At 42.9% G+C, this 27278-nt stretch overlaps 1 protein-coding gene and 1 long non-coding RNA gene across 3 annotated transcripts in view; one reads left to right on the top strand and one right to left on the bottom strand.

The window, feature by feature from the left end:
- The window catches only part of CDH17 (cadherin 17), an 81914-nt gene that overhangs the window by 26901 nt on the left and 27735 nt on the right, over window positions 1-27278 (top strand). Inside the window, exons 4-12 of one of the 2 annotated variants that reach the window (XM_002710691.5) lie at window positions 7513-7647; window positions 8905-9043; window positions 11595-11753; window positions 11859-12058; window positions 15107-15238; window positions 15554-15704; window positions 17134-17349; window positions 21098-21174; window positions 23532-23723. In XM_002710691.5, the coding sequence (XP_002710737.4) occupies window positions 7513-7647; window positions 8905-9043; window positions 11595-11753; window positions 11859-12058; window positions 15107-15238; window positions 15554-15704; window positions 17134-17349; window positions 21098-21174; window positions 23532-23723 (1401 nt within the window). Of the gene's footprint in view, window positions 1-7512; window positions 7648-8904; window positions 9044-11594; window positions 11754-11858; window positions 12059-15106; window positions 15239-15553; window positions 15705-17133; window positions 17350-21097; window positions 21175-23531; window positions 23724-27278 lie in introns of those variants that run through there. The other variant, XM_070075290.1, reaches the window with a different exon arrangement.
- Window positions 14207-22024, bottom strand: LOC138849938 (uncharacterized). Its single transcript, XR_011389235.1, has 3 exons — window positions 20087-22024; window positions 16687-16870; window positions 14207-15291 (listed from the first exon to the last, which is right to left on the bottom strand). It is a non-coding gene; the product is annotated as an uncharacterized lncRNA (long non-coding RNA).

The following is a 27278-nucleotide window of genomic DNA, read 5'->3' as shown; positions in this document are numbered from 1 at the left end:
GTTACTAATGTTTCCATGAGGATGGTAGTGGGTGGACAGAAAAGTTTTCAACAGCTCCTAACCTGAATATTCAGAGATAAGTGCTTGCTCCCAAACAGGAAGCAGGCTCCGAGCACAGCAGAGGGGTAGGCATGGGTGGGGGTGTGCATTTAGTGAGAAAATGGCAGACGGCAGGTGGTCCCGAGTCTCCTCCGGAGACAATGCACAGAAGTCCCCACACCTGTGAGGTCAGGCACCTACTTGCCTGCACCATCACCACTACCTTCCAAGGTCTGTGTCGGCATGAAGCTGCAGCTAGGAGCTGGAACTGGGCGTTGAACCCACCTACTCTGATGTAGAACATGGTGGTCCTCCCTGGTGTGAAGAGAATACGTAATTTAACGGTAATAGTTAGAGATTTCAAGACAGAAAGTGGACAAGGACATAGAAGACTCAGACAACACTGTGCAACTGATGAGAAACAGATGCCTGTGGAAACTCTGATCAACAGAAAGTCCTGAGTGCTGGGATAAATGCCCACCCCTGTGGTAAATCTGAAATCAGTGTTAAGTCCTGCAATTCTTTCCTCCCTTTTCAAGAGTGTTTCAGCTATTCTGAATCTCTTTTGCATTCCTATATGAATTTTAGGATCAGTCTACAAGGCAACAGGAATTTTGATAGGAAATGTGTTGAATTTGTTGATCAGTTTAGGGAGCATTGTCACCTTGACAGTATTAAGTTTTAGATCCATAACTATGGAGAATTTATTTAGATATTCTTTAATTTCTTTCGACCATGTTTTATAATTTCCACTTTATAAATCTTGTATTTATTTGGTTAAATTTATTCTGAAGTAGGTTATTTTTTATCTTTAGGTTGTTCTTTGATAGTACATCAAAATGCAGTTATTTTTTGTAACTAATCTTTTTCTTGCAACCTTAAAAGACTTGTTTATTAACTGTTATGATTTTTGGGGGGTTTCTTTTAGGATTTTCCATATATAGAATGATGTTCTCTGAGAACAGGGGTAGTTTTACTTTTCTCTTTCCAATCTGGATGGCTTTTATTTATTTCCTCTGTCTATTTCCCTTTGATGGGACCTCCTTTATTTAGTATGATGTTAGCTGTAGGGCTTTCTTCGATGCTGTTTATCAGGCTGAGAACTTACCTCCTGTTCCCAGTATATATTTTTAATCTGAAAAGGATGTTGGATTTTGTCAAATAATTTTCTGCCTCTTTTGAGATACTCATATGGGTTTTGTCCTTTATTCTATTAATAATAATAACATTAACTGATTTTCATATATTCAACTGGCCTTTCATTCTGGGATAAATGCTACTTGATAATGACATGTAATACTTTTTATATATTGCTGGATTCAATTTGGTAGTATTTCACTGAAATGTTTGTATCTCTATGCATAAGAGATATTGGTCTGTTTTTTTGGTCTGGGTACCAGGATACTATTGGACTCACAGAATGGGTTAGGAAGTATCCCTTATTCTTCTAGGTTTAGAAAGAATTTGTGGGCCGCTGCCGCGGCTCACTAGGCTAATCCTCCCCCTTGCGGAGCCCGCACACCGGGTTCTAGTCCGGGTCGGGGCGCTGGATTCTGTCTCGGTTGCCCCTCTTCCAGGCCAGCTCTCTGCTGTGGCCAGGGAGTGCAGTGGAGGATGGCCCAAGTGCTTGGGCCCTGCATCCGCATGGGAGATCAGGAGAAGCACCTGGCTCCTGCCATTGGATCAGCGTGGTGCGCCGGCCGCGGCAGCCATTGGAGGGTGAACCAACGGCAAAGGAAGACCTTTCTCTCTGTCTCTCACTATCCACTCTGCCTGTCAAAAAAAAAAAAAAAAAAAAAAAAAAAAAAAAAAAAAAAAAAAAAAAAAAAAAGAATTTGTGAAGCTTTGGTGGTAATTACTCTGTATGTTAGGTAGACTTTACCAGTGAAGCCATCTGGTCCAGGGCTTTGTTTTATGGGAATTTTTAACTGCTAATTTAACTTCTTGTTACAGTTCTAAAAACCTGTTGGTTATTAGAGTGTGTTGTTATTTCCATGTATTTATGAACCCTCCAAATTTCCACCTATTATTGTTTGCTGATTTCATTCCATTGTTGTAAGAGAAGATACTTTATATGACTTTTTAAAAATAAAAAATTATTTTAAAATTTATTTGAGAAAGAGAAGGGGGAGCAATACAGAGTCAGAAAGAGAGACTGAGTGAGCACACCCATCCACTGGTTTACTATCCAAATGACTGCAATAAATGGGGCTGGGCCAGGACAATCCAAGTCACCAACATAGGTGGCAGGGGTCCAAGTACTTGAGCCATCATTTGTTGCCTCCTAAGGTGCACACAGCAGGAAGCTGAGTAGGGAGTGGAGCCAGTACGAACACCTCGAACACCTCCGCACTTCAGTATGGGAGATATGGATGGAGGTATCTCAGCTGACTGCTTAATTGCTATGCAAATGCCTTCCCTTACATGACTACTTCAAACCTTTTACATTTGCATTTATTTGAAAGGGGGAGGGTGGAAAGGGGAGAGAGAGGAGAGGAGAGAGAGAAGAGAGAAAAGAAAGAAAGCACTTTTATGTGCTGGTTCACTCCTCAAAGGCCTGCAATAGTTGGGGCTGGGCCAGGCCAAAGCAGGCGCCTGGAAATCCATGTGGTTACCCTGTCGGTGGCAGGGACCCAAGCACTTGAGCCGAAACTTGCTGCCTCCCAGAGTACATCTTAGCTGGAAGCTGGAGTGAAAGAGACCTGTTTATTGCCTGAGGTGTAATCTATCACAGACAATGTACCATGTGGTTGATTTTTGTTGGTAAGTGTTCCATAGGTGTCTGTTAGTTTCTAGTCAGTTTCACAGTGTTGAGTCTTCTATTTCCTTGTCCACTTTCTGTCTTGAAATCTGTACCTATTACTGTTAAACTATATATTTGCTTCAATTCGATCAATCTTCATGTATTTTGGCATCTGTTGTCAGATGCCTATATGTTTATAATTAAGTTTTCTTTGATTGGTCTGTGTATAATTTCAGAATAACCTTTTTAGTCTCTAACAATTCTATCTTAAAGTATGTTTTGTTTGATAATAGTATAGTGTAATTTCACCCTCATTTTGGTGGAGAGTTTGTTGGAGTTATAATTCTTACTTGGAAAGTTTTCTTTTTAATCCCTTTAAAGGTGTCATTTTACTGCCTTCTAGTCTCTGAGGAATCAGCTGTTAATTTCACTGAGGACTCCTTGTACGTGATGAGTGTGTGCGATTCCTAGGTTCTTTCCTGCTGCTTTGAAGATTCGCTTTGTCTTTCAGATGTTTGCTTATGGTGTGTCCAAGTTTCAGTTTCTTTGAGTTTGTCCTGCCTGGAGTTCAGTACTTTGGATGTATAGATTTGTGTATGTTTTTTTTTTTTTCCTTTTTTCCCTTTTTTAAAGATTTATTTATTTGAAAGGCAGAGAGAGAGGTAGCTTCCATCTGTTGGTTCACTCCCCCAAATAGCTTCAACAGTCAGGACTAGGCCAGGCCAAAACCAGAAATTCCATCCTGGTCTCCCACCTGAGTGGCAGGGGCACAAGTACTCAGGCCATGCTCCACTGCCTTTTCAGGGGTGTGAGCAGGAAGCTGGATTGGAAGTGGAGTAGCCAGAACTTGAACTGACCCTCTCTAGTGGGATGGCCACATCACAGTGGAGGATTAACCTGCTGCACCAAAACACTGGCCCATAGTGTCTTTTAATTTGGGAACTTCTCGTCATGATGGCTTCAAGTAATCTCACTATATGGGTTTGTTGAATGGTGTTCCATTGTCTTTGAGGTTCAGTTCATTTTTATTCCTTTTTCTCTCTGTACTTTAGACTGAATAATCTCAATTGACTTAGTTTTTTTATTCTTTTTTCAAATCTGCTTTTTAGCCCACTAAATGGATTTTTCATTTAGTTATTGTACTTTTCAACTCCAGAATTCTTATTAAAAAAAAAAAAAACAATTTCCACTGGCTTACTAATGTTCTCTATCTGGTAAGACACTGTTTTCATACTTTAGTTTATTAGAAATAGTTTCCTTTAGTTTTTTAACCTATTAAGTTATGGGGGTACTCCCAAAAGGTTGTAGAAAATGGAATTAAAAGGTGTTTATTTCTGAGCATAAAATTTTTGAAATAGGTGTGTAGTTTTGTCATAAAGGAATTTTCATGAACTTTTTGAATGCTCCTCATGCATAGTTTAAAAATCTTTTTTGCACCAAAATAAACTTACCTTGTAATTCTATTCCCCATGAACCTTTTAAAGTACCCTCATCAGTGATTTACATAGTTATCTAGTAAGTACAAGGGTCGGACCTTCTCGGGGATAGTTTATATTTTATATTGACTGCTTTTTATTTTTAAACTGAGTTGTACGTTTCATGGTGATTTGTTGAAAGTGGACATTTAAAGTAATAGAATGTGGCAACTCTAGAACTCACATCCTTTCCTTCCCCCAGAGTTTATTGCTGGTGATTTGTTCAGTGGCTTTCCGAAACTAATTCTGTAAAATATGTATTCTCTGTCATGCGTAGTCGTCGAAGTACCCTGCTCAGCTTGGTATTCAGCTAAGCACTAGATGGGAATTTCTTGAACTGTCTGGAGCCAGTCCATCTCCGAGCCCTTACTGGAGGCCACTCTGTGTAGGTTTGAGCACACCTTCAACAGTGTGGCAGGAATGTACAGCCTTGCCTTAGGGCTCACTTCTTGTAGAGAGCGCTGAGGTCAGCCCTTCTCAAGCCCTTCCTGAACAGGGGCACAGTCTTGCTCACGCATGTGGCTTTCCAGAGTCCCAGAAATCTATCAGTCAGAGGTTTTCAGCGCCTCCTGAGGACATCCCATTCCCCAGCCTTTTCTTTTAAGTATTGTGGTCAGCTTCTTATTTGCTTCAACGATAATCACAGCCTTAAGCATCTACCAATTTAAACAGTCACTGCTGACTTTTTCCATCAGATGCCCCAGTGCACTGTTGTTTATAGTGAGTTCTGAGCCGGGCCAAATAAAGGCAGGCCTGTGAGGAGATGTTCCCGGGCAAGTCAGATAGCAATAGTCCTCTGGCGGCAGGGCCTTTGGGAAGCTCCATGCCCCCTCTACCCCTTGTATGGTTGCAAAGCTGTGGATTTTCAAGACTACTGCAGATCTTTGGAAGGAATGATGGGGTTAGGGCAAGCAGAAACACCACAAAGTTTGTTTTTTCAGATGTTCAGTAGTTTTAAAAATGATAAACATTTCTTGGCTTTTGTAAGCATTTGGTTAACTTCCCAAGTTGGGAAAAAGTTGATATTTACAGCTTACTCATGTTTTCATGGCTTTATGGAGAAGTGATTGTGTGCAGGCCCTCACTCTACCTTTTCCATTGATGCTCAGCCTTTTCCTTGAAACAAACAGCAACATTTTTCATTTATTATTCAAACAACATAATCCCACCAAACACACACGCACAGGAATTCTGTTGATAGTCTTATTCACCTAACACATTAACATTTTTTGAGATAACTTTTCATTTACATTTTCATCAAGGACTTATTGGCTCTACTAAATAAGTGAAGAATTCAACAACCACAAAGTTAAAGAGGCCACAGTCCAGCAGGAATATGGCATGGGCTGTGCACAGTCACTGAAGGAACAGAGTTCAACTTCACTCACATACAGTAAATTTAAAAATAGTCGCAAAATCATTAAAAATGTGGTAGTATAGAATTCCTACCAATTTGGCAAATATTTAGAACAGATACACACAGGCATTTCTTTTTGTAAATGTTCGCTCTCCCATATAAGAGAAAACATGCAGTATTTGTCTTTCTGTGCCTGGATTATTTCACTCAACATGATGTCTTCCACAATTTCTCTTGTTTTTATAAAAATTTCATGTTCTGTTCCATTGCTATGAATAATTTTGGTACTGTCACAATCATAGGCTAGATTTATTCTCCTATCCTTTTGTTTTTGTTTTGAAAAGCAGAGAGAGAAGTTTCCTCTATCCACTAGCTCACTTCCCACATGACTGTAACAGCCAAGGCGGGGCCAGGCCAAAGCCAGCAGCAAGGAACTCCATGCGGGTCTCCCATGCGGGAGGCAGAGACCTAAGTCATTACACCGTTATCTGCCGCCTCCCAGGACGTGCACTAGCAGGAAGCTGGGTGGCAACAGAGCAGCCAGAACTGGAACCAGGTACTCTGATATGGGATGCGGGCGTCCCAAGCAGAGGTTTAGGTGCTGTGCGAAATATTCACCCCCACAATGAACTCCTTTATAAAGATTTATTTATTTATTTCAAAGGCAGAGTGACAGAGTGAGGGAGAAATGGGGACAGGGGAAGAATAGATCTGTCCTTTCGTCTGCTGATTCACTCCCCAAATGGTTGCATCAGCTAGGGCTGGGCCAGGCTGAAGCCAAGAGTCGGGAACACCATCTAAGTCTCTCACATGGGTGGCAGCAACTCAAGTACTTGACCCATTATCCACTGCTTCCCAGGTACGTTGGCAGGGAGCTGGATCAGAAGCAGAGTAGCTGGGACTTGACCCAACACTCTGAAATGGGATGTAGGGGTCCTGAGTGCGGCTTAACCTACTGTGCCACAACATTGGCTGTTCCACACTCAACATTTTTTGATTAATATTCTATAAAGTTTATATGGCATAATAATTTCACCATCTTCTTGTTTTGACCATATAGGAGTTTCCAAGTTTACAGTACTATGAATAATGTTATTTATACTACCAATATGTAGTTTATTCTTTCTTCAAGAAAATATTTCCTTAGGATAAATTCTGTTTGATAAGGCTTTCTATCAAAGCCACAAAGATGTTATGCTTCAGTTACTTCCAAAAGAATTGCATGAGTTTATATTTTAATAATATATGTACTTATTTATATCACTATTCACATTGGCATTATTTTTAAATTAGCTAATAAAATATTTAAAAATTATTAATGAGATTGAATCACTTTTATGTCTTCTTCCAGTTTAATGTGGATCATCCATTCTAATGGCCTTAAAAACTGCTAGAGCTGTCCCATGAATAGTGGTTGGTATTTTTTCACATCTGAAACAATGAGATTGTTATACAGAATTATATCAAGTTGAAGTCATTTATGAATTTTCTTCCTTAATATTAACATGTCTCTTGATCTCTGCCACAATTTTTAGAAGAACAGAGGGATATCTTTTGTTATTCCAGCAACAAAGCTACTTTTTCAATTTCTTAGAAGCTACTAATAGCATATCTTTCAGGTGACTCCAGAGAAACCCCCCTTAATCCCGGCTACAATTTAAAGCATTAATGGCTTTTGTTGATAAGTTGGATTACACACTGATTTTTTTGAGGAAAGTATCTTGAATGTCACATGGTTGAGGCACAAGCAAGCTTTTAGAATGTGCCGCTTTACAAGTGGAGGTTTTCTTATTTAGTGGTTGTGCAAAGGTAAAACTTTGCCTGGAGTTGGTGACTTCTGTAAATTCCACAGCACTGTTTTTCCTTACAACCTAATAAATTTTTTTGCTTTTTCCCAGTTTAAGGCCAATCCTCCTGCTGTGACTTTTGAACTAACTGGGGAGACAGATGGCGTGTTTCAGATACAACCAGATGGACTTCTGTATTGTGTCCAGGCCCTGGACAGGGAAGCGAGGGCTGTCCACAATCTCCAGGTGAGCCGGGACCAGACAGAAGCATCTGACTCCATCCTCTCTCTGCACCCTGGGCCTCTGTGCACTGGCGCCTTCATCCCTGCATCCCGTTGCAATGCTCCTAACAGTAATGGGTTGCCTTGCCAATTGTGTTTGTTTCTTACCAATTACAGAGGGCATGGCAAAGCACCCTCTTCTTTAGGCTTTTTGAACAGAATAACCTAACTTTAAAATCTTATTTATTTAGTTAATTAGTTATTTAGTTATTTATTTGGAAGGCAGAATGGGAAGGAGAGAGACAGATATACATACACAGATCAAAATTTCTTCATCTGCTTGTTCAGTGCCTGAATAACTTCAATAGCTGAGGTTGGGCCAGGCTGAAGCCAGAAGCCAGGAACCTCATCCAAGTCTTCCATGTGGGTGGCAGGAATTCGGGTATTTGAGCCATCACCCTCTGCTTCTTTGGCACAATAACAGGGAACTGGATCAGAAGCAGAGCAGTTGAGACTGACACTGGCACTCTGATATGGAATAGGGGTGTCCCAGGCATCAGCTTAATTCACTATGCCACATTGCCTGCCCCCCCAATAACCTAATTTACATTGCCATAACCCTCAGATGGCATTACTCAGAAATGCTGTCCTTATACTTGGGTACCTGGGTCAAAACCAAGCCAACACTTCACCGATACTTCACTAGGGCATGCCTCCAGCTCCTGTGTGGGCTCTGGACCCACAACAGAGGCATTGGGCTCCTTTGGGCTTTGGGAGAAGCAGGAGGAGCCAGTGGTCACAGGCCGACAAAGGAGATCCTTCTCCCTCTCTTTTCCCATTTGTTTTCATGGTTTCCATCTGGATACCTAGGAATGGAGGGAGCTGCCTGTGGGAAAGGGCGAGTCCACAGCTGTCTGCTTCTCTGAGGCACCTTCTGCTGTGGGCGCGGCAGGGGGACCAGCATCATGGCTCTGTAAGAGGCTGGGGTGCTTCACAGTCTCAGGGTCAGAGTGCTGTCAGGTCCCTCACTCCAGACACTGGGAAGAGCAGCACGTCCAGTGTCCAGCACGCCCGACGGCTGGAGAGCCACTGCCATGAACAGCCAGGCTTAACTGATAGGGCCCCTGTCTTACCAGTTCCCAATCTGGGCTTTTGTGGGTTCTTTTCGCCCTGAAGTCACCTGACCACTGGTTCTTTAAGCTCTACTCTCCTTCAAGCGGCTTTCGGGCCTGTGCTCTGGAGTCGAGTCTCACCAAGGTTGTTTGCTTTTCCTCCACGTCAGGTTGCAGCCCTGGACAGTCACGGAACCATTGTGGAGGGCCCAGTCCCCATCACCATAGAGGTGAAGGACATCAACGACAATCGGCCCATGTTTCTCCAGTCAAAGTACGAAGGCTCAGTGAGGGAGAACTCTCGCCCAGGTAATAGGCAGGTGCCTGGAGATATTAATGGAAAAATGGAAGGGTATTGAGTAGAAGGGTCCGATTTTTGTGACTAACAGCACAGCTATTGCTCATCAAAGCCTTTCTATCATTTAAATTTCACAGAGATCTTCTGGGAGTTGTTTTATTATCACTATTGCTCTAGAGCAGGGTTTTTCAGCCTTGGCACCGTTGACATCTTAGGCTTGATACTTTTTCTTTTCTTTGGCGCTGTCTGGTGCATGGGTATCTTGTAGGATATTTATCAGCATCTCTGACCTCTACCCACTACATGCCAGTAGCAACAACAAGAAAGTCTCCAGTCATGTCTTTGAGTGGGGGTTGGAGAAGCACAAAATCATCCACAGTTGAGAAAGTTTGTTTTAGGTTGATATTTTTTTAAAAAAAGATTTATTTATTTATTTGAAAGTCAGAGTTGCACAGAGAGAGAAGGAGAGGTAGAGAGAGAGGTCTTCCATGTGCTGGTTCACTCCCCAACTGGCCGCAATGGCTGGAGCTGCACTGATCCAAAGCCAGGAGCCAGGAACTTCTTCTGGGTCTCCCATCTTCTACTGCTTTCCCAGGCTATAGCAGAGAGCTGGATCAGAAGTGGAGCATCCAGGACTCCAACCAGCACCCATATGGGATGCTGGCACTGCAGGTAGTAGCTTTACCCGCTATACCACAACACCAGCCCCCAAGGTTGAGTTTTGAGACAACCTAGAGCTCCAGACCACTCTTGGAAGGTGAACTCACTCTCCCATATTCTCCAAGGAACATATATAACCATGTCTCTACTGGTACCCATGACTTTTCTTTGCTTGCATCCATCCCCCAGCCCTGGCTCATCCCTTCTCTGTGCTACGTCGGCCTTCCACTCATCACTTCTACAAAAGCCCTCTGTCAGGGCATAATGCAGTAGGCACCTGTACAGGAGCAGCACATCACACAGAGCACACAACGAGAATGAACGTTAGACTTCTTGAGTTCTCAGAGTGCTGATCATTTCCGTCAGCTCACCATCAAGAATCTCTTTCTGCTACTTCCTATTTTCCTGCTCTCAGCTTTCAGTGTCCATCTGCAGTAGTGGAGGGGGAAACGAATCCTCCCACTTTATTACACGGAATAATTTCCCCATCCAGGTCCCTGAATTTGCTTGCAAAAGTCTCCTACACAGGGTCTTTTGTACAGAAATCCTCCAGGCTTTCCCTCTGTCTCCTTACCAACGAGGTCTTCTTGAGAAATGGTTCTCACACTTTTTGTGTGAGAAAATATATAATTTTCTCTGAAAATTATCAAGTTCTGCCCAGGGCTCTTAGAGAGATTATATCCAGTGGTACTCTGGTAAATGTTTAATAGTTGCCCTTCTGGGAACGGGGAAGCCCTGATTTGTGCTCTTTGCATCATATAAACCATCCCACTACCCATTCTACTACCAATATGTTAAAAATTCACTCACAAAATTTCTGAAAAGTCAATAGTTAGCTCTGATGAGCTGATCCCAGTACCTGCTGGTTGTATCTATCAATATTTACTGTATTAGAAATTTAATATTTATTAAATCCTTTAAGAGTATTAATAAACAATCACTTTTTTTTTGACAGGCAGAGTGGATAGTGAGAGAGAGAGAGACAGAGAGAAAGGTCTTCCTTTGCCGTTGGTTCACCCTCCAATGGCTGCCACGGCTGGCATGCTGCAGCTGGCGCACCTCGCTGATCCGAAGGCAGGAGCCAGGTGCTTTTCCTGGTCTCCTATGGGGTGCAGGGCCCAAGCACTTGGGCCATCCTCCACTGCACTCCCTGGCCACAGCAGAGAGCTGGCCTGGAATAGGGGCAACTGGGACAGAATCCGGCGCCCCGACCGGGACTGGAACCCTGGTGTGCCGGCGCCGCTAGGTGGAGGATTAGCCTATTGAGCCGCGGCGCCGGACAATCACTATTTTTGTAAAAAGAATGGCATTGTTTTAATCTTTGCAAATTTCTTTAATGTTTGGATTAATAGAAAACAATTGGCTTCTCATATCTTTTCTGCATGCATTCTGTGCCACATGCTACTTCGGTTGAAGCATATGAAGAAAAATTAGCCTCATGGAGCAGACACGCTGTACAGTTGAGAAAGAGGGAACTATTTTGATAGGGTTTCTGGTAACTGTGAACATTCTTTGATACTACACCAAAACTCATCAAGTAGTAGTTTCCTAATGATCAGTTGCAATGTGAAATCTGAAAATGTATCCATGACGTATTTTGTACTCCTTTATACTAACAACCATTAAATTATCTTGCACTTTGAGTGGGTCTTTTGTGCATGCATGTTTTTTAATTCCATAAGCCCCTTGAAATAGTCTCAGGGATTCCCACGGGACCCTGGGCCACACTTTGAGGAATCCTATCCCAGATGAGGGGAGTAGAATAAAGGTTAATTTTCCCACTGACATGAATTATGGAACTTTACCCCATTTTATACCTGCTTCTTAGAGGCAGAAGTGGCTGTGGTTGGTTTGGGTTTTAATTACTCTCTGTGTTCTTTCTGGGTATGTTTTGTTCATCAGGAAAGCCCTTCATGTATGTCAATGCTACAGACCTGGATGATCCTGCTACTCTCAATGGTCAGCTTTTCTATCAGATTGCCATCCAGCTTCCCAAAGTCAATGATGTCATGTACTTTCAGATCAACAACAAAACGGGGGCGATATCACTTACCCTGCAAGGTAAGGCAAGCGAGGCTCTCGCAGGACTGTCAGGGTCATAGAATGGGGCTTGGAGCTGTGGCCTTCAGAGACATTTTCTGTTTTCTTCCCCTCTACTTCCCGTAGGAGCTAAGGAACTGGATCCTGCTAAGAATCCTTCCTACAGTCTGGTGGTCTCAGTGAAGGACATGGGAGGCCAGAGTGACAATTCCTTCAGTGACACCACATCTGTGGACATTCTGGTGAAGGAGAATATCTGGAAAGCACCACCACCCGTGACGATTGTAGAAAACTCCACGGAGCCTCACTTCTTCAAAATCACTCAGGTAGTACCAAAATCACAGCTAGAACCTATTAGATAAATGGCCTTACTTTGTAGAGATTCACCCTCATGGTCTTCATTGATACATTTATTAGACATCTTTTTGCATGACATAATCATAAAGCAAGTTCAATAGTCTCTGGTCCTGAGTCTCTGAAGTTCACCATCATGGACAGAAAACTTGGATTCAGCTTACAGAGAGAATTTCACTCACTGTCGCCTTAAAATTGGTAATAGAGATATTTGTTGTTCCCAGACAGTACTGTGGGATGTGATTCTCTTGGAGCAGGTTGTGTATGGTGCACACATCATATACATGCACATGGTTTGAATTTGGGATTGCAAATGTTTTTGAAGGCCTGCTTATCAGTTTTGTGGGAAAAATATTCATCAATAGACACACCCCATTGGAGGCTGAGAGATAGAGATGGCACTTACCAAGGGTTAAAGGAGTCACAGTAGGCAGCCTTTACCTTGCAGACACCCTTGTTCCATCTCCTGTGTGTACCTCTCCCCATTTCCATTCAAATTCTCTTCCTTACTCCCTTCCTAACCTTAGCTTCCAGAAATCCACTCTGGACTTCACACAGAGCTAATATTTTCTGGAAGCTCAGGAGGCTTTTGGGCATGAAAAGCTGTGGGTTAGTGGGAGAGCCCTGGATTTGGAAGAAGATGATCAAAACCATGTTCTTTGTCCATTATTTTAATGGTCGATTACAAACAAGTAGTGTAACATTCTGAATCATAATTTCTCATCAGTAAAATGGGAATAATAACACTTCTCATGTTTGTTGTGAAGACTCAATGAGGTAGTATCTGTGAAAATAGATAAAAAGTATTATAATAATATAAACAGATACCAGTCTATGGTTCCCCTAAGATGAAAACAATGATGCTATTGTGAAAGCACTCTGGAATGGCCCCAGTCATATCTTTTGCCTAACTTAAAGGACTTTTACTTACTGAATTTGAATTAATTGAATTTACATTTATATTTATTTTAAAAGAGAGCAAGTCAACAATTGTTACCATGAGAATTTTAGATTGGGGCCTGAATTAGAGTTTTCCTACTTATTATTCAGGTTATGCCCATAGAAATGTATAAGTGCTAGAAAGAACTCCAGGCTTAGTTGATTTGGGGACTGTCAAAGAAGAGAAACTCTGGGGATGCCACCTGCCGTTTTCAGGGCTGGAGAAAGTGCTTTGTGTGCCCTGAAGCCATGAAGAAGGGTGGAGAGGCACAGTTCAAGAAAGCCCAGTGCAGGCTGAGTTTTTAGGACACAAGGGGTGCTCACTTTAGAAGGAAGAGCATAGTCTTTGGCATGGACAGTGGGTGGTGCTGCAATAACTAGCAATGGACAAAAAGTGGTTCCCTTGCTACTTTCCCAAGCTACTCTGAGAGAATGTTTTTTTCTTGATGTTTATTTACTTGAAAGGCAGAGCACCAGAGGGAGAGAGAGAAAGATCTCCCATCTGCTGGTTCACTCACCAAATGGCTGTAACAGTGTAATAGTCAGGGCTGGGCCAGGCGGAGGCCAAGAGCCAGAGATTCCATCTGGGTCTCTCCCATGGGTAGCAGAGACTCAAGTACTTGAGCCATCATTTGCTGACTCTCAGGGTGTGCATTAGCAGGAAGCTGGATTGAGAGCAGTGTGGCTGGAACCTGAAGCCAGGCATTACAATATAGGATGCAGGCACCCCGAGTGGCAGCTTAACTCTGTGCCACAACACACACTCCATGAGAGAACGTTTAGTATGGAAACCTCGACTAGCTCTAGGGCCTTGGGCAGATCGATTGCATTTGTTTGTGTGTGTGTGTGTGTGTGTACACGCCCTAGTTTCCTCACCTGTGAAATGGGAATAATAGTAATCTGTATAGGACTGTGCAAGAATTACATGAGATAAAATATCAACATGTTTAGAATTATGTTTGGCATGTGGTAAACTCTTAATAAAAGTTAATATTAGTATTAGAATATCAGAGACATCAGACTCTGTACAGCCAGTAGACTGGTCTTAAAACTGAGATTATTTATTTATTTTTATCAAGTTTTTTGCCAAACAACTCTAGGAGTTTGCAGTTTTTCTTATCCCTGAAGATTTTTTTAAACTTTAAATCCATATATAGATTTTTTATAATACACATTTTCAGTAAGTTTTTTAAGATTTATTTATTATATATTTGAAAGAGTTACACAGAAGAAGAGGGAGGGAGGGAAAGAGAGAGAGAAGGAGGGCGGCTGGTCGGTCAGTTGGTCAGTTGGTCGGTCAGTCGGTCAGTCTGTCGGTCTGTCTTCCATCCACTGGTTCATTCCCCAGTTGGCTGCAAAGGCCAGAGCTGCGCCCATCCAAAGCCAGGAGCTTCTTCCGGGTCTGCAATGTGTATGTGGGGGCCCAAGGACTTGGCCATTTTCTACTGCTTTCCCAGACCATAACAGAGAGCTGGATTAGAAGTGGAGCAGCTGGGACTCGAACTGGCATCCAAATGGGATGCTGGCACTGCAGGCAGTGGCTTTACCCACTATGCCACAGCGCTGGTCCCATCCCTGGAGTTTTTAACACTGAAGATTCCGGGGACAGGATGGGCCTTCCTTGTGTGCCATTTGTCCTAATTTAGATACTAGTATGGAGAGTTCAAAAGTCCCTCCTCTTATTCCTCTTCATTGGTGAATTTCAAAGCTCATCATACATCACAGCTTCTTTCTCAGCCAGTGCTTGCTACAAAGTCCATTTTGTTTCCTAAACTGACATTTCATGGATAGGGATCCTTCAGGGTCAGACTTCCAAATGCAAACAACCCACAGACTCCTGAGAGGATTTGAATTGTTTGATAGAAGACAAATCCCGTTGCTGTGGTTTTCTTGAGTACTGTAATTTTTTAAGGGCTTATTTTTAGGTTGAAAGTGAAAAACGTGGTTTTTTTGTTTCAAGAAACCGCCAACTTCTAAACCAGGTTGTCAGAGCTGCAAATGGAGAACCAGAAGACTGTTCCCTTCCTTCCCAGTGTTCTTGATCCAAATGCCTCTCATTCCATCCATTTTCGGCCCCACAGGTGCAGTGGAATGAGCCAGGTGCACAGTATTCCCTAGTGGAGAAAGAGAAGCTGCCGAGGTTCCCGTTTTCCATCGACCAGGAAGGAAACATTTACGTGACGCAGCCCTTGGACCGAGAAGAAAAGGACTCGGTGAGTAACAGAGGAAGAGTTGCAAAGGCGACGAGGAAAAGTCCAGTGGCCACCTGCACTTGAGAGAAAATAAAAATTAAAAATAGAAAGAAAAAAATCTGTTTTCTACACCCCGTCATATCATTGGCTCTCAGAGGCACAATCGTTTGGCAATTTCCCCACAAATCCAACCCATTTCACTTTAGTCTTATTTCCTATTTGTAACTAAATTGAAAATAAGGGATCTCATGATATAGAAATGAAACGACTCTTTTCTCTGCCTTTTAAAGGGGCTAGTGAAGGAGTCTTCTCTTAACCCCGGCCTTCCTGTTTCAGTATGTTTTTTATGCAGTTGCAAAGGATGAGGTTGGAAAACCACTTGCATACCCACTGGAAATTTATGTGACTGTTGAAGACATCAATGATAATCCACCTATGTGTCCATCTGCACTGACTGTATTTGAGGTCCAGGAGAATGAAAGATTGGGTAAGAAATGAGCTGTTCAGTGCCGTGTAACTTCCTCCCTGTGTTAACTTTGCAACCCCTTCTCTCTGTTGGCTAAAACGTGGGTAGGTAAACCTAATTGGGGTCATAGAAAATGTTGAACCCAACTTAGGAGTCATGGAGGTACAGTATTTTGGATCAAAAAGTACTTGGGTAGAAGTCTTTTTTAAAAAGTTTGTATTTATTTATTTATTTGAAAGGCAGAGAGAGAGAGAGAGAGAGAGATCTCCCATCTTTTAGTTCACTCTGCAAATACTCAATATCCAGGGCTGGCCAGGTCGAAATCAGGAGCCTGAAATATAATCAGGGTCTCCCATGCAGATGGCAGGGACCATCGTATGCTGTCTCCAAGGCACATTAGCAGGAAGCTGGAAAAGGGAGTGGAGCCAGGGCTGGAACCCAGGTACTCTGATTTAGGATACAGGTGTATCAACTGCATCTTTTTTTTTTTTTTTTTTTGACAGGCAGAGTGGACAGTGAGAGAGAGACAGAGAGAAAGGTCTTCCCTTGCCGTTGGTTCACCCTCCAATGGCCGCCGCGGCCGGCGCGCTGCAGCCGGCGCACCGCGCTGATCCGATGGCAGGAACCAGGAGCCAGGTGCTTTTCCTGGTCTCCCCTGGGGTGCAGGGCCCAAGCACCTGGACCATCCTCCACTGCACTCCCTGGCCACAGCAGAGGGCTGGCCTGGAAGAGGGGCAACCGGGACAGAATCCGGCGCCCCAACCGGGACTAGAACCCGGTGTGCCGGCGCCGCTAGGCGGAGGATTAGCCTATCAACTGCATCTTAATCACTAAACCTAACTCCTGTCTGTCTTCCTCCTCTTCCTCCTCCTCCTTCCTCTTCCTCCCTCTCCTCTCCTTTCACCCGTTACTCCTCTTAGTCTTTTAAAATTTTTATTGAAACATGCCTGTATTTGGGTATAGGGTTTTTAAAGAGGTGACTAAGGTAAAATGAGGTCCTTACCAGGGGCCGTAATCCAAAATGACGAGTGTCCTCATAGAAGGGGAGATGTGGACCCAGCGAGGTGCAGAGGGAAGAGGATATGAAGCCCTGGGAAGAGAAGAGAGCCAGCTTCGAGCCAAGGAGAGAGGCTTCCGAAGACACGAACCCAAGCAACACCTTGACCTCAGACTGTCAGCCTGCAGAACTGGAAGAAAATGAATTTCCATGGTTGAAGTCACTCAGTTCATGACACTTTATGGCAGCCTTAGCAAAGTGATATGCTACAGTGTTTGACCCATGACACCATGGAAGGGGTCACAGGGCCGAAGTAAATCTGAGAGCCTGTGCCTGCTCCTTGGAGTTATTTATGGGATTTTCTAGGAACTTATTTATCCAGCAAAGCCTTTTAAAAAGTAAAAGATTGCATGGAGCCTGTAATGGGTGCATTCTCTCTCTTGTTCTCCACAGGCAGCAATATTGGGACACTGACTGCCCAAGACAGGGATAAGGAAAACACCCCCAGCAGCTTGTTAATGTACCGGATTGTGGAGCAAGTCCCCAAAATTCCTGCAGATGAACTCTTCCTGGTTGAAAAATTTGAGGGGAAGTTCCAGTTGGGTAAACAGTCCTTGAAGAAGCAAGATACCCCTCAGTACAATTTAACAGTAGAAGTATCCGACCAAGGTTAGTATTGGAGCTGCTGCCGTGAGTACACAAAACTGCTTCCCTTCTAGTTCTTCTCTGTTAGGATGCTCTGATCCCTGGATATGTGAGTCTTAGAGGAGGAGGCCAACTCCAGTTCTTTGCTTTCCTTGTGAAACACATGCATGCAGAGGCAGCCAGTTCTGTTCCATACAGGTCAGTGATGTGGCCAAGAGGGCGTTGGAGTTATAAGGATTTTACTAGGCAGATGCTTTTGAGAACAACTGGGGAGGCGGGTACACAGCGAAGGCTGGGTGAGCCCATAGACCATAATACAAGCCTGACCCTGAGCGAAGGAGAGAGTGGGGATGGGAGTTGGGGGGAATGCCCTGGACCCCTGGGAAGTCTATCGAGAGTTTATCATGGTGGTCAGGGAGTCCAACACAGGCCATCACAGGAGTCTGTTATCTCTGCGAATGGGCCTACCGTGGTACCACTGCTGTGCTCAGCCGCTGGCTGTGGGTGTCCCAGGGAAGTGAGGTCCCAGTGCAACTGCAGCGTTGGATTTCAGAGCACAGCCATGGGGCTGTCATCAGTTCATATTCCAGTTGTAGAAGTCTGCACATTCTTTTGTTCTGAGAGGTAGAGTTACAGACAGAGGGAGATAGTAAGGTCTTCTTTCCACTGGTTCACTCCCCAAATGGCCAAAATGGCCAGAGCTGTGCTGATCCAGAGCCAGGAGCTTCTTCCAGGTCTCCCATGCGGGTGCAGGGGCCCAGGCATTTGGCCATCTTCTACTGCTTTCCCAGGCCATAGCAGAGAGCTGGATCAGAAGTAGAGCAGCCGCAACTTGAACCAGTGGCCGTATGGGATGCTGGCACCACAGGCAGAGGATTAACCTGCAGCACAGCGTCGGCCCCCTGCACATTTCATGCTCATAAGATTTCCCAGTTTTTCCTTTGGGACCGCTGTATGAAGGTGGAGTAGTAATGCATCTTTTGGGGAAGTTCTGCCTTCTCCTATGTGCTTCCAGTTGGCAATTTGATGACATCACCAGACTTAATTCCTCACTTCAGAGCAGGTGGTTTTTAATATTGGTTGGGTCACAAGACCCTTTAAGAATCTGATGAAAACTATGTTTTCTCAAATAGTTGCTCACTGTGTTAGACAAAAGTGCATGGATACACAAAAATACACTTATCTAGAGAGAGCGAGAGTGAGAGAGGGTGAGTGAGTCATTTACAGGGCACTCAGATGAGTGTAGATGGTCAAGAACCCTTCCTTGAGTTAACTAGCACTAGATCAAAGATTACCAAATAATGTAGTAATTGTTGTACTGGGAGTCACAGATTGTGTAGAGATAGAGAAGAAAAGAAAAGAACATGATTTCACACTGGGCTTCACACTTATCTCCTTTGCATGGATGTTCCTATGCTGGGAGAACCAGTGTTTAGCAGGCCCCCAGAGTAGAACATTTGAAAGCCAGCAGTCTGACAAATACTGAGGTTCCAATGTTTGTCTCACATTGTGTTGAGGTACAGCAGAAGTTACTATAAGAAATCGCTCTTCTCTATGATGAACTAAGAATTTCACACATTAGCCATGCATTCTTTCAGCAAACAGCCATTGAGCTTTTACTGTGAGGCACCAGGCAGGATATTGGGATATACAGATGAGTAGGACCCAAGGTTGGTCCTGAAGGACCCTCAGGAAAGAAGGGTCATTCTGATGGAGGAGAGGGACATGTGAATCAATACATTTCAAGGGACACATCCTATGTAGCCCATGAAGAAAATGAGGAACTCAGTGGAGGGAGAGCGCTATGGTTTTCTGGAAGGTGTCACTGCTGAGTCTTGGAAGATGTGTGACAAGTGACAAAGCTGTGTAGGGCTTATTGTGAGAGCAACAATCCCACATGCTAATGCTGGGAGACCTGAAGCAGTTTAAAGTGATAAGAGCATAAAATAGAAATTAGATTATAAATTGCTTGTGTTCATAAGTGCTACTATAGAAAATATGGACCAGATTATAAAACTTACATATAGTGTATATGTTGATGGAATGAAACACTTAATTGTACACTACAGAAAACTAGAGATTAGGCTATCATTAACATGGCTTTACATAAAAATCAAGGAGGGCCTGTTATCTAAGAAGTGTGCTGTTGGCCCAAACAAGGTTTGAGCGGAGCATTGAGTCCATGAGTTCAGGGCCTGTAACCACCCCAGTCTTCAATCACATGTGTGTCTCCACATATTCTGGAAGCTGGACCCAACTTGAATCAGTAGCTGCTTGCTGATCATTTGATCAGTGCCCAGCATCATATCTGATGTATGGATCACAAGGTCTCAGGTTAGACTATCTGAGCATCTCAGATCCCTGCAGGAGTGTGATGGGCTTTGCAAAGGGTACCAAAAAGAATCTGAAGAAAGGATTATTTGTTAAGGTTGTAAGGTTCTAGGCAGGGTTAAGGGAAACCAACAGGAGGTATGAGGCAGGGTGGACAGCCCATGGTGTCAAGGGAAGGGAGCAAGACGTGTCTGTAGCCATGGGAGAGGGGGACCCCCCGCCACTTGACTCCTGCCCTTCCTTAGTCTCCTGCCAGAGCTTCCTGATGGCAGAACCCAACTGTTACCCAGAGGGATGGCATCCGTTGATGCAGGTGGTGAGGTCAGCCTCCTGGGGCACAGAGCAGGGCGAGGAGTGGCAGTGGTGGAAAGTGCACAGGGTTTGAGTCCTGGCGCCCTCGCTAGCTGTGTGACCTTAGGCAGTTACTTACCTTCTTCATCTCCTGGAGGCTCCATCTGTCACCTAAGTGGAATGATAACAGTATCTTGGTCAGGACACGACTATGAAGGTAAACAACACAGGTAAAGCACTCAATCCAGGGCCTGGCACATAGATGCCACTCATCATTGTTATGAGGAGAGCCTCGATTCTGTTATTGTCTACATTTTATAGACAAACTGAGGTACACAGACACTTTGTAGCACATCCAAGCTCTCACATATCTGCTAGCCAGAATCCCCAAGCCCAGAGTCCTGGCCATCATGCAGTACAGTTTGCTGTGGTCATAACAGTGGCAACCACAACCGAGAACCTGCCATTTTCTTGCTTGTGCTGGCTCTCTCCCCAGGCATTGCATGCCCACCTGGCCTCCATGCTCTTCTCAGGTCTGGGGTTGACCTGCTGTATCTGAGTAGGTCTTTGAATGGTCAAACCTGCCCCTAAAAGCCTGGGCTGTTTCCCAGGGTCCCGTGGTGGCCCGTTAGCCTCCTGTAGGGGAAGGTAATTGTTCCACTTTCTCTCTTCTTAAGGGCGGGGGGGCTAGTAACCCTGAATCTCCCCATCAGAGAGCCCAGACCAGATGTAGGATGGCTGTATTCAGAAAAGAAAAAACATTCGCTGGAATGCCCAGGGAAGCATTTCCAGCAGGATAGTTTTGTAGTGGATTTTGAAGACTATATGCGTTGCACTAGTCAGAAGGAGAGAGACTCCTGCACAAAAAAGGGGCCATCCCGCTCAGGAACAACCCTTCCCTGGGATGCAGACAGGTGGAGAGCAATGGGGAGCCCGGGGAAACTTCTCTCCATTCTTTCTTCCGCCTCCACCTTGGTGACCTGCTTGTGCAGGTGAGGAGTAGAGAAATCTCTTTCCATGTAAATTACAAGTCAGTTGCAAAAATTGTGGCAATAGCTGTTATTTCACTTGTCATTTTTTTTCTTGTAGATTTCTGATCTTAATGCATTATTTTCAGTGAAAATTTCTGTGATGTGACTTTGGTTTTCAGATTTCAAGACCCTCTGTCTTGTGCAAATCAACGTTATTGATATCAATGATCAGATCCCCATCTTTGAAAAGTCAGATGTGAGTAGTTGTCACTGTTCATTTTTCCTTTCCTTTGTTTATATTATACTTGACCCTGACTTCTGGGATAAAGACAGATAAATTTCCAGGGGGAAAATGCCAGACTTAACACACAGCCTTGCTTAGTACACCAATAACAAACCCAGATACCATCTTCAGTGCAAATCTCCAGGGAACAGTAATATTTACTGTTACTGTATCTGGGAGCAACTGTTTATAAATTCCTGCCAGCCTTCATTTATTCCAAGGGCTGCTTAAAAGCTACAGCCACAATCTTTGTCAAATGGAAGGGAGTTGAATAGCTACTTGTAGTTTGTCACTACCTATTTTGTGTGTGTTAGGATAATAGATTACTGCTAAGTCTTAAACAGCATTTTTTGGCCAAAAATTTAGTATTTGGAATATCAGCAACTGAAAGTTATTTTGTAATAATGGAGTAAGAGCAAAAGAGAAGAAATAAATGAATCTGTGGCTTGAGCCAAAGGGAAAAAAAATGTGCTGTGACGTTTGCAAGAATCGGGAGAAGTGGGCATAATGAGAAGAAGGTTAATTTAGAACATCAAGAAAAATGCAGGTTACTCTTTCCTTGTTGGTGAAATGGGCTTAAGACTTGATGATGGCATTGTCACTGCTTCCCTGGATAGAGATGGCTCTGTTTATTTGCAAGGAGAGAGAAACCCGTTTGACTGGGTTGTTAGGTCACGTTAGAAGCAGTTACGGGGCAGCCAGAGCCCTGTGATGCTGTTCGTAAATCTAAGCAGGGACAAGGCTGTGACAAAGAAGGGAATTGATTTCTGAGGAGGCTCGGGGAGGTAAGAGGTGTGACTGGATGTTACCTTGTATAACAGTCACTGAAAGTAGATCTTTGTAAAAATTAAGAGTGGGGATAGGAGAGGGAGGAGGAAAAAGGGAGGGAGGGTAGGGTGAGAAGTATCACTATGTTACTAAATTTGTATATATGAAATACATGAAACTTGTACAACTTAAATAAAATTTTTTAAAAGGTGACTGTGAGTAAGCAAGCAGGACTTAAAGGACTTGTTTCTTCTTAGCCCCCGTTTTTGTGGGCACCTCATCTCTTCCTAGTGTCATAATCTCCCTGTGTTTCATCTAGATGGCACTTTTTAGATTGAGGGCTGGAAGCTTGCTTTGGGAGTCTTAGACGTAATGAGAAGTGCAAATCTGGCTATAGAGAGGGTGAGCTTGCCTTTGTCACTACCATGGTCCTCTCTCGAGCCTCCCTGTTGCCATCTTTAAGATGTGATGCCAAGAGAGCTGACCTGGGGAACTTGCAGGGGGAGTGGGAGATGTTCTATGCCAGGGGTTTAGGAGTTGAACAATGATGACATTGAATTCCAACTCTCTGATTCACTGGCTGTGTGATCCTGGGTTTAACCTCTCCAATTCTTTGCTCCTTTTTTAAAGGGAGATAATATATGTGAATTAACGGTAAAGCTAGCCTTCAAACAGTACTTTATACTTTGTGTGTCTGTGTGGGTGCAATCTGTTGAAATCTTTACTTAGTACATACTAAGTTGATCTTCTGTATGTAAAGATAATTAAAAATGAATCTTAATGAAGAATGGGATGGGAGAGGGAGTAGGAGATGGGATGGTTTGCAGGTGGAAAGGTGGTTATGGGGGGAAAACCGCTATAATCCAAAAGTTGTACTTTTGAAATTTATATTTATTAAAGTTTTCTTTAAAAAATGGAGATAATATAAGGTGTTTTATTGCTTGCCTTCATTGAGCACGTACTGTGTACCAGGCATTCAGGGACTTTCCATGTATTATCTCTCTTATCCTACACAGCAAGCATGAAGTAGGGTAGCTCCTATTATCTCCATAACACAGATGGTGAAACTGACCCTTAAAAAGTGAGGTAACTTGCTACAAGTCACCCAACTAATAAACAACAAGTTTAGGACTCATAATTGGGCCATGTGGTCCCAGAATTCAAGCTTTTAACCTCTGTTCCTTGGTTGATTTAAGAATCAATGTAAAAAGTATAGGAATAGTGCCTGCCACATTGTAGGTACTCAAAATATCCCAACTGTTTATTGATACAATTACTATAATAATAGTTACAGTTGATTAAACATGCTTGGATAGAGGAGGAGGAATGTGTTTTAGAATTCTAGTAGTTGTTCTCTGAAATGTTGTTTTCCTTGGTGCCATGGATATTGGTTCATGAATATGGCTGATGTGAAAATCAACTGCAATTTATCCATCAACAGGAAAAACCTACCCCATCAATATTAATAAAACTATGACTTGTGTCCATTGTGAAACCAAAGAGATGGTTCTATTTGATAACAATGGATGTTCTCATTCTTTTCTTCGCCTGTTCTTCCTCAGTATGGAAACCTGACTCTTGCTGAAGACACAGGTGTGGGGTCCGTCATCTTAACCATCCGAGCCACCGATGCTGATGAGCCGTTTACTGGGAGTTCTAAAATCCTCTATCGGATTATAGAGGGAGACAGTGAGGGACGACTGGAGGTTGACACGGATCCCCAAACCAGTGTGGGCTATGTCAAGATCAAAAAGGTGAGTAGCCATTTGCATTTGTCCTTCTTGGTGGATTAATTTACTTATGATTGTGTGAAGACCTGCAAGCAGAGGTAACATTAACGGTGACCACTCAGGTCATGGCAATGGGCGCCCAGAATACTTGTCATGTCTGCCCTCCTGCCAGACAGAAAGTAAGGATTCTAGTCTTGGCTCTGTCACTAACTGGCTAAGTGACTTTTATAGGGAAGTAATATTCCCAAGTAAAATATATAAAACATGATACAATTTTTTAGCATCAGTATGTTCCATGCAATATTTGGGACATACCCTAAAAACTTGCTTATCTGACACCATATTTCCTTAGCAATGCTCTATTATTTGCTAACTCCAGCAACTGTGAGGGGTGGGGAGTGGCACTCAGGACTTCACTTGCCCCTTTGCAGACGTGAGTTTGGATGGATGAGCCCTGTGGGTCCTTTAGGCTACAGATACTTCTAAAGTGCCAGGTCTTGAGTCTTCATTGGTAGTTCTTCGTTCAAGGCTAAAGACAAGTTCATCCTTTCATCCCCATCCTTGGTAAAGTGTACATATATGTCTGTGAAGTTATCCCTTTCTTCTAGGTTATCAAATCTGTTGCCATATAATTGTCCATAATAATGCTTTTCATTTCTGTGTTCTCACTTGTAATGCCTCCCTTCTTGACTCTGATTTTATTTGAATCTTTTCTCTTTTTTTCTTAGACTAGCTAAGGGTTTGTCAGTTTTGTTTATCTTTTCAAAGTACCACTCTGTTTCATTGATTTTTTTTTTTGTATTTTTTTGTTTCTATGTCATTTATTTCTGCTCTGAGCTTTATTTCTTTCCTTATATTAAATTTTGGTTTTAGTTCTTTTCTTTTTCATTGAGATGCAATAGTGAGTTGTTTGAGATCTTTCTGCTTTTTGATGTAGGCAATGATTGCTATAAATTTCCCTCTTAGTCCTGTTATTGCTGAATTTCATAAGTCTGGAGATGTTGTGTTTTCATTTTCACTTGTTTCAAGAAAAATTTCTTTAAATTTCCTTCTTAATTTCTTCCTTGATCTATTGATTTTTCAGGAGTAAATTCCTTAATTTCCATGTATTTAATTGCCAAAGTTTTCTTGTTATTGATTTTTAAGTTTATTGCATTGGGATCAGAATATGTAGCTAATATGACTTAGAAATTTGTTGAGATTGTTTTGATCTATCCTGGAAAATGTTCCTTGTGCTTCTGAGAAGACCGTATATTCTGCAGCTGTTGGATGGAAAATTCTGTGCATGTCCATAGGGTACACTTCAGTATTTCTTTGTTGATTTTCTACCTGAATGATCTGTTGATTTCTGAAAGTGAGTGTTAAAGTTCCCTTCTATTATTTCATTAGAGTTTATCTGATATAAATATATTAATATTTGCTTTATTTGAATACTCTGATTTGGGTACATATATATCACAATTATTTCCTCTTTCTGGATTAAATCCTTTATCACTATATAATGACCTTACTTGTCTCTCTTTACTGCTTTTGATCTGAAATCTACTTTATCTGATAGAAGTATATTAGTCTTGCTTGTTTTTGTGTTCCCTTGCCTGAGATATATTATTCTGTCTATTCACTTTTTTTTTTTAAACCACAATGAGGTTTTTTTTTTTTTTTTTTTTTTTTTAATTTATTTGACAGAGTTAGTGAGTGAGAGAGAGAGGTCTTCTTCCGGTGGTTCACTCCCCAAATGGCCGCTACGGTCGGAGCTACGCCGATCTGAGGCCAGGAGCCAGGTGCCCCCTCCTGGTCTCCCATGAGGGTGCAGGGCCCAAGCGCTTGGGCCATCCTCCACTGCCCTCGCAGGCCTCAGCAGAGAGCTGGACTGGAAGAGGAGCAACCGGGACTAGAACCCAGTGCCCATATGGGATGCTGGCGCCACAGGCAGAAGATTAACCAAGTGAGCCACGGCGCCGGCCCCTATTCACTTTCTATATGTGTCTTTAAAGGTGAAGTGAATTTCTTCTAAGTAGCATATAGCTGGATCTTGCTTTATCCATTCAGTCACGATATATCTTTTACTTGGAAAATTTAATAAGGTAATTATGATGGTAAGGTCTTATTCCTGCTTTTTGAGACTTGTTTTCTAGTTTCATTGTAGTTTCTTTCTCTCTTTCATTTGTTGTTAAATGAGTTTCTCTAGTAGTGTACTTTGACTCACTGTTCGTTAATTTTGGTAAGTTTATTATGGGATTTTTGCTCTGTGGTTACCACAAAGCTTAAAAAACCTTATTTTGTTTAAAACAAGGTGTTTTGAAATGATATCTACTTGACATTGATTACAAATGTACAGAAAGAAACAAGAGCTAAGAAATACACATTAAGAACTCTTACATGTACATTCTATCCCTTCCCATATTTTGGATTTTTGATGTCTCATTTTACATCTTGATAGAAATACCTGACTCTCAACATATTAATGTAGTTTTTATTTTCAGTTGCTTTGCTTTTCTAGCTTATGTACCATATTTACTGTATTAGAAGCATTCTGAATTTGTCCATGCAGCTACTCTTACCAGTAAGTTTTATACCTTCTGATATTTTCTTCTTAGCATCTCTTTCTTTTAATTTGGAAAAACTCTCCCTTTAGCATTTATTGTAAGGCAGGTCTGGTGGCAGTCTAGTCTCTGTTTTTGTTTGGGAATGTCTTTATGTCAGCTTCATGTCTGAAGGGTAGCTTTGCCGGGTACAGCGTTTTTGGGGGTCAGGTTTTTTTTCCCTTCATTCTAATCCCTCCTTCTGAAGGAAGAAGTCTGAAGTCAGATGAACTGGGACCTCTTTGTGTTTTTGTTTCTTCTCTCTTGCAGCTTTGAGAATCCTGTCTTTAGCCTTGGAGAGCTTGATTATTCTGTCTCTTGGGGCAGATGTGGTTGAATTGAATCTGATGACCTGTGACCTTCTTACACCTAGAGAATTGTATCTTTTTCTAGGTCTGGCAAGTTTTCTGTTATTACCTCTTTGAATATATTTTTACCCTTCTGGTATTTTAAATTCCTTTGTGAACCCCAGTTACTTCTCTGGTCATATGTATTTGGTATCCTATAGTCCTATAGGTTGGGAACATTTTTTTTTTTTTTGACAGGCAGAGTGGACAGTGAGAGAGAGACAGAGAGAAAGGTCTTCCTTTGCCGTTGGTTCACCCTCCAATGGCCACCACGGCCAGTGTGCTGTGGCTGGCGCACTGCGCTGATCCGAAGCCAGGAGCCAGATGCTTCTCCTGGTCTCCCATGGGGTGCAGGGCCCAAGGACCTGGGCCATCCTCCACTGCACTCCCGGGCCACAGCAGAGAGCTGGACTGGAAGAGGGGCAACCAGGACTAGAACCTGGTGCCCTGACCGGGACTAGAACCCAGTGTGCCGGCACCGCAGGCGGAGGATTAGCCTAGTGAGCCACGGCGCTGGCTGGTTGGGAACATTTTCAACTATTCATTGAATAGGTTTACATGCCCTTAGTCCTCTCTTCCTTCTCAGGGATTCCCAAAAATTTGGAAGGTTTTTCACTTCCTTGTGAAGGTCTCAGTTGCTGTCTTCCTTC

This window comes from Oryctolagus cuniculus, chromosome 6 (assembly GCF_964237555.1).
Source record: "Oryctolagus cuniculus chromosome 6, mOryCun1.1, whole genome shotgun sequence".
Classification (NCBI taxonomy): Eukaryota; Metazoa; Chordata; class Mammalia; order Lagomorpha; family Leporidae; genus Oryctolagus; species Oryctolagus cuniculus.
Note: the sequence above shows the minus strand (reverse complement) of the source record. Positions and strands in the feature narration are given on the sequence as shown.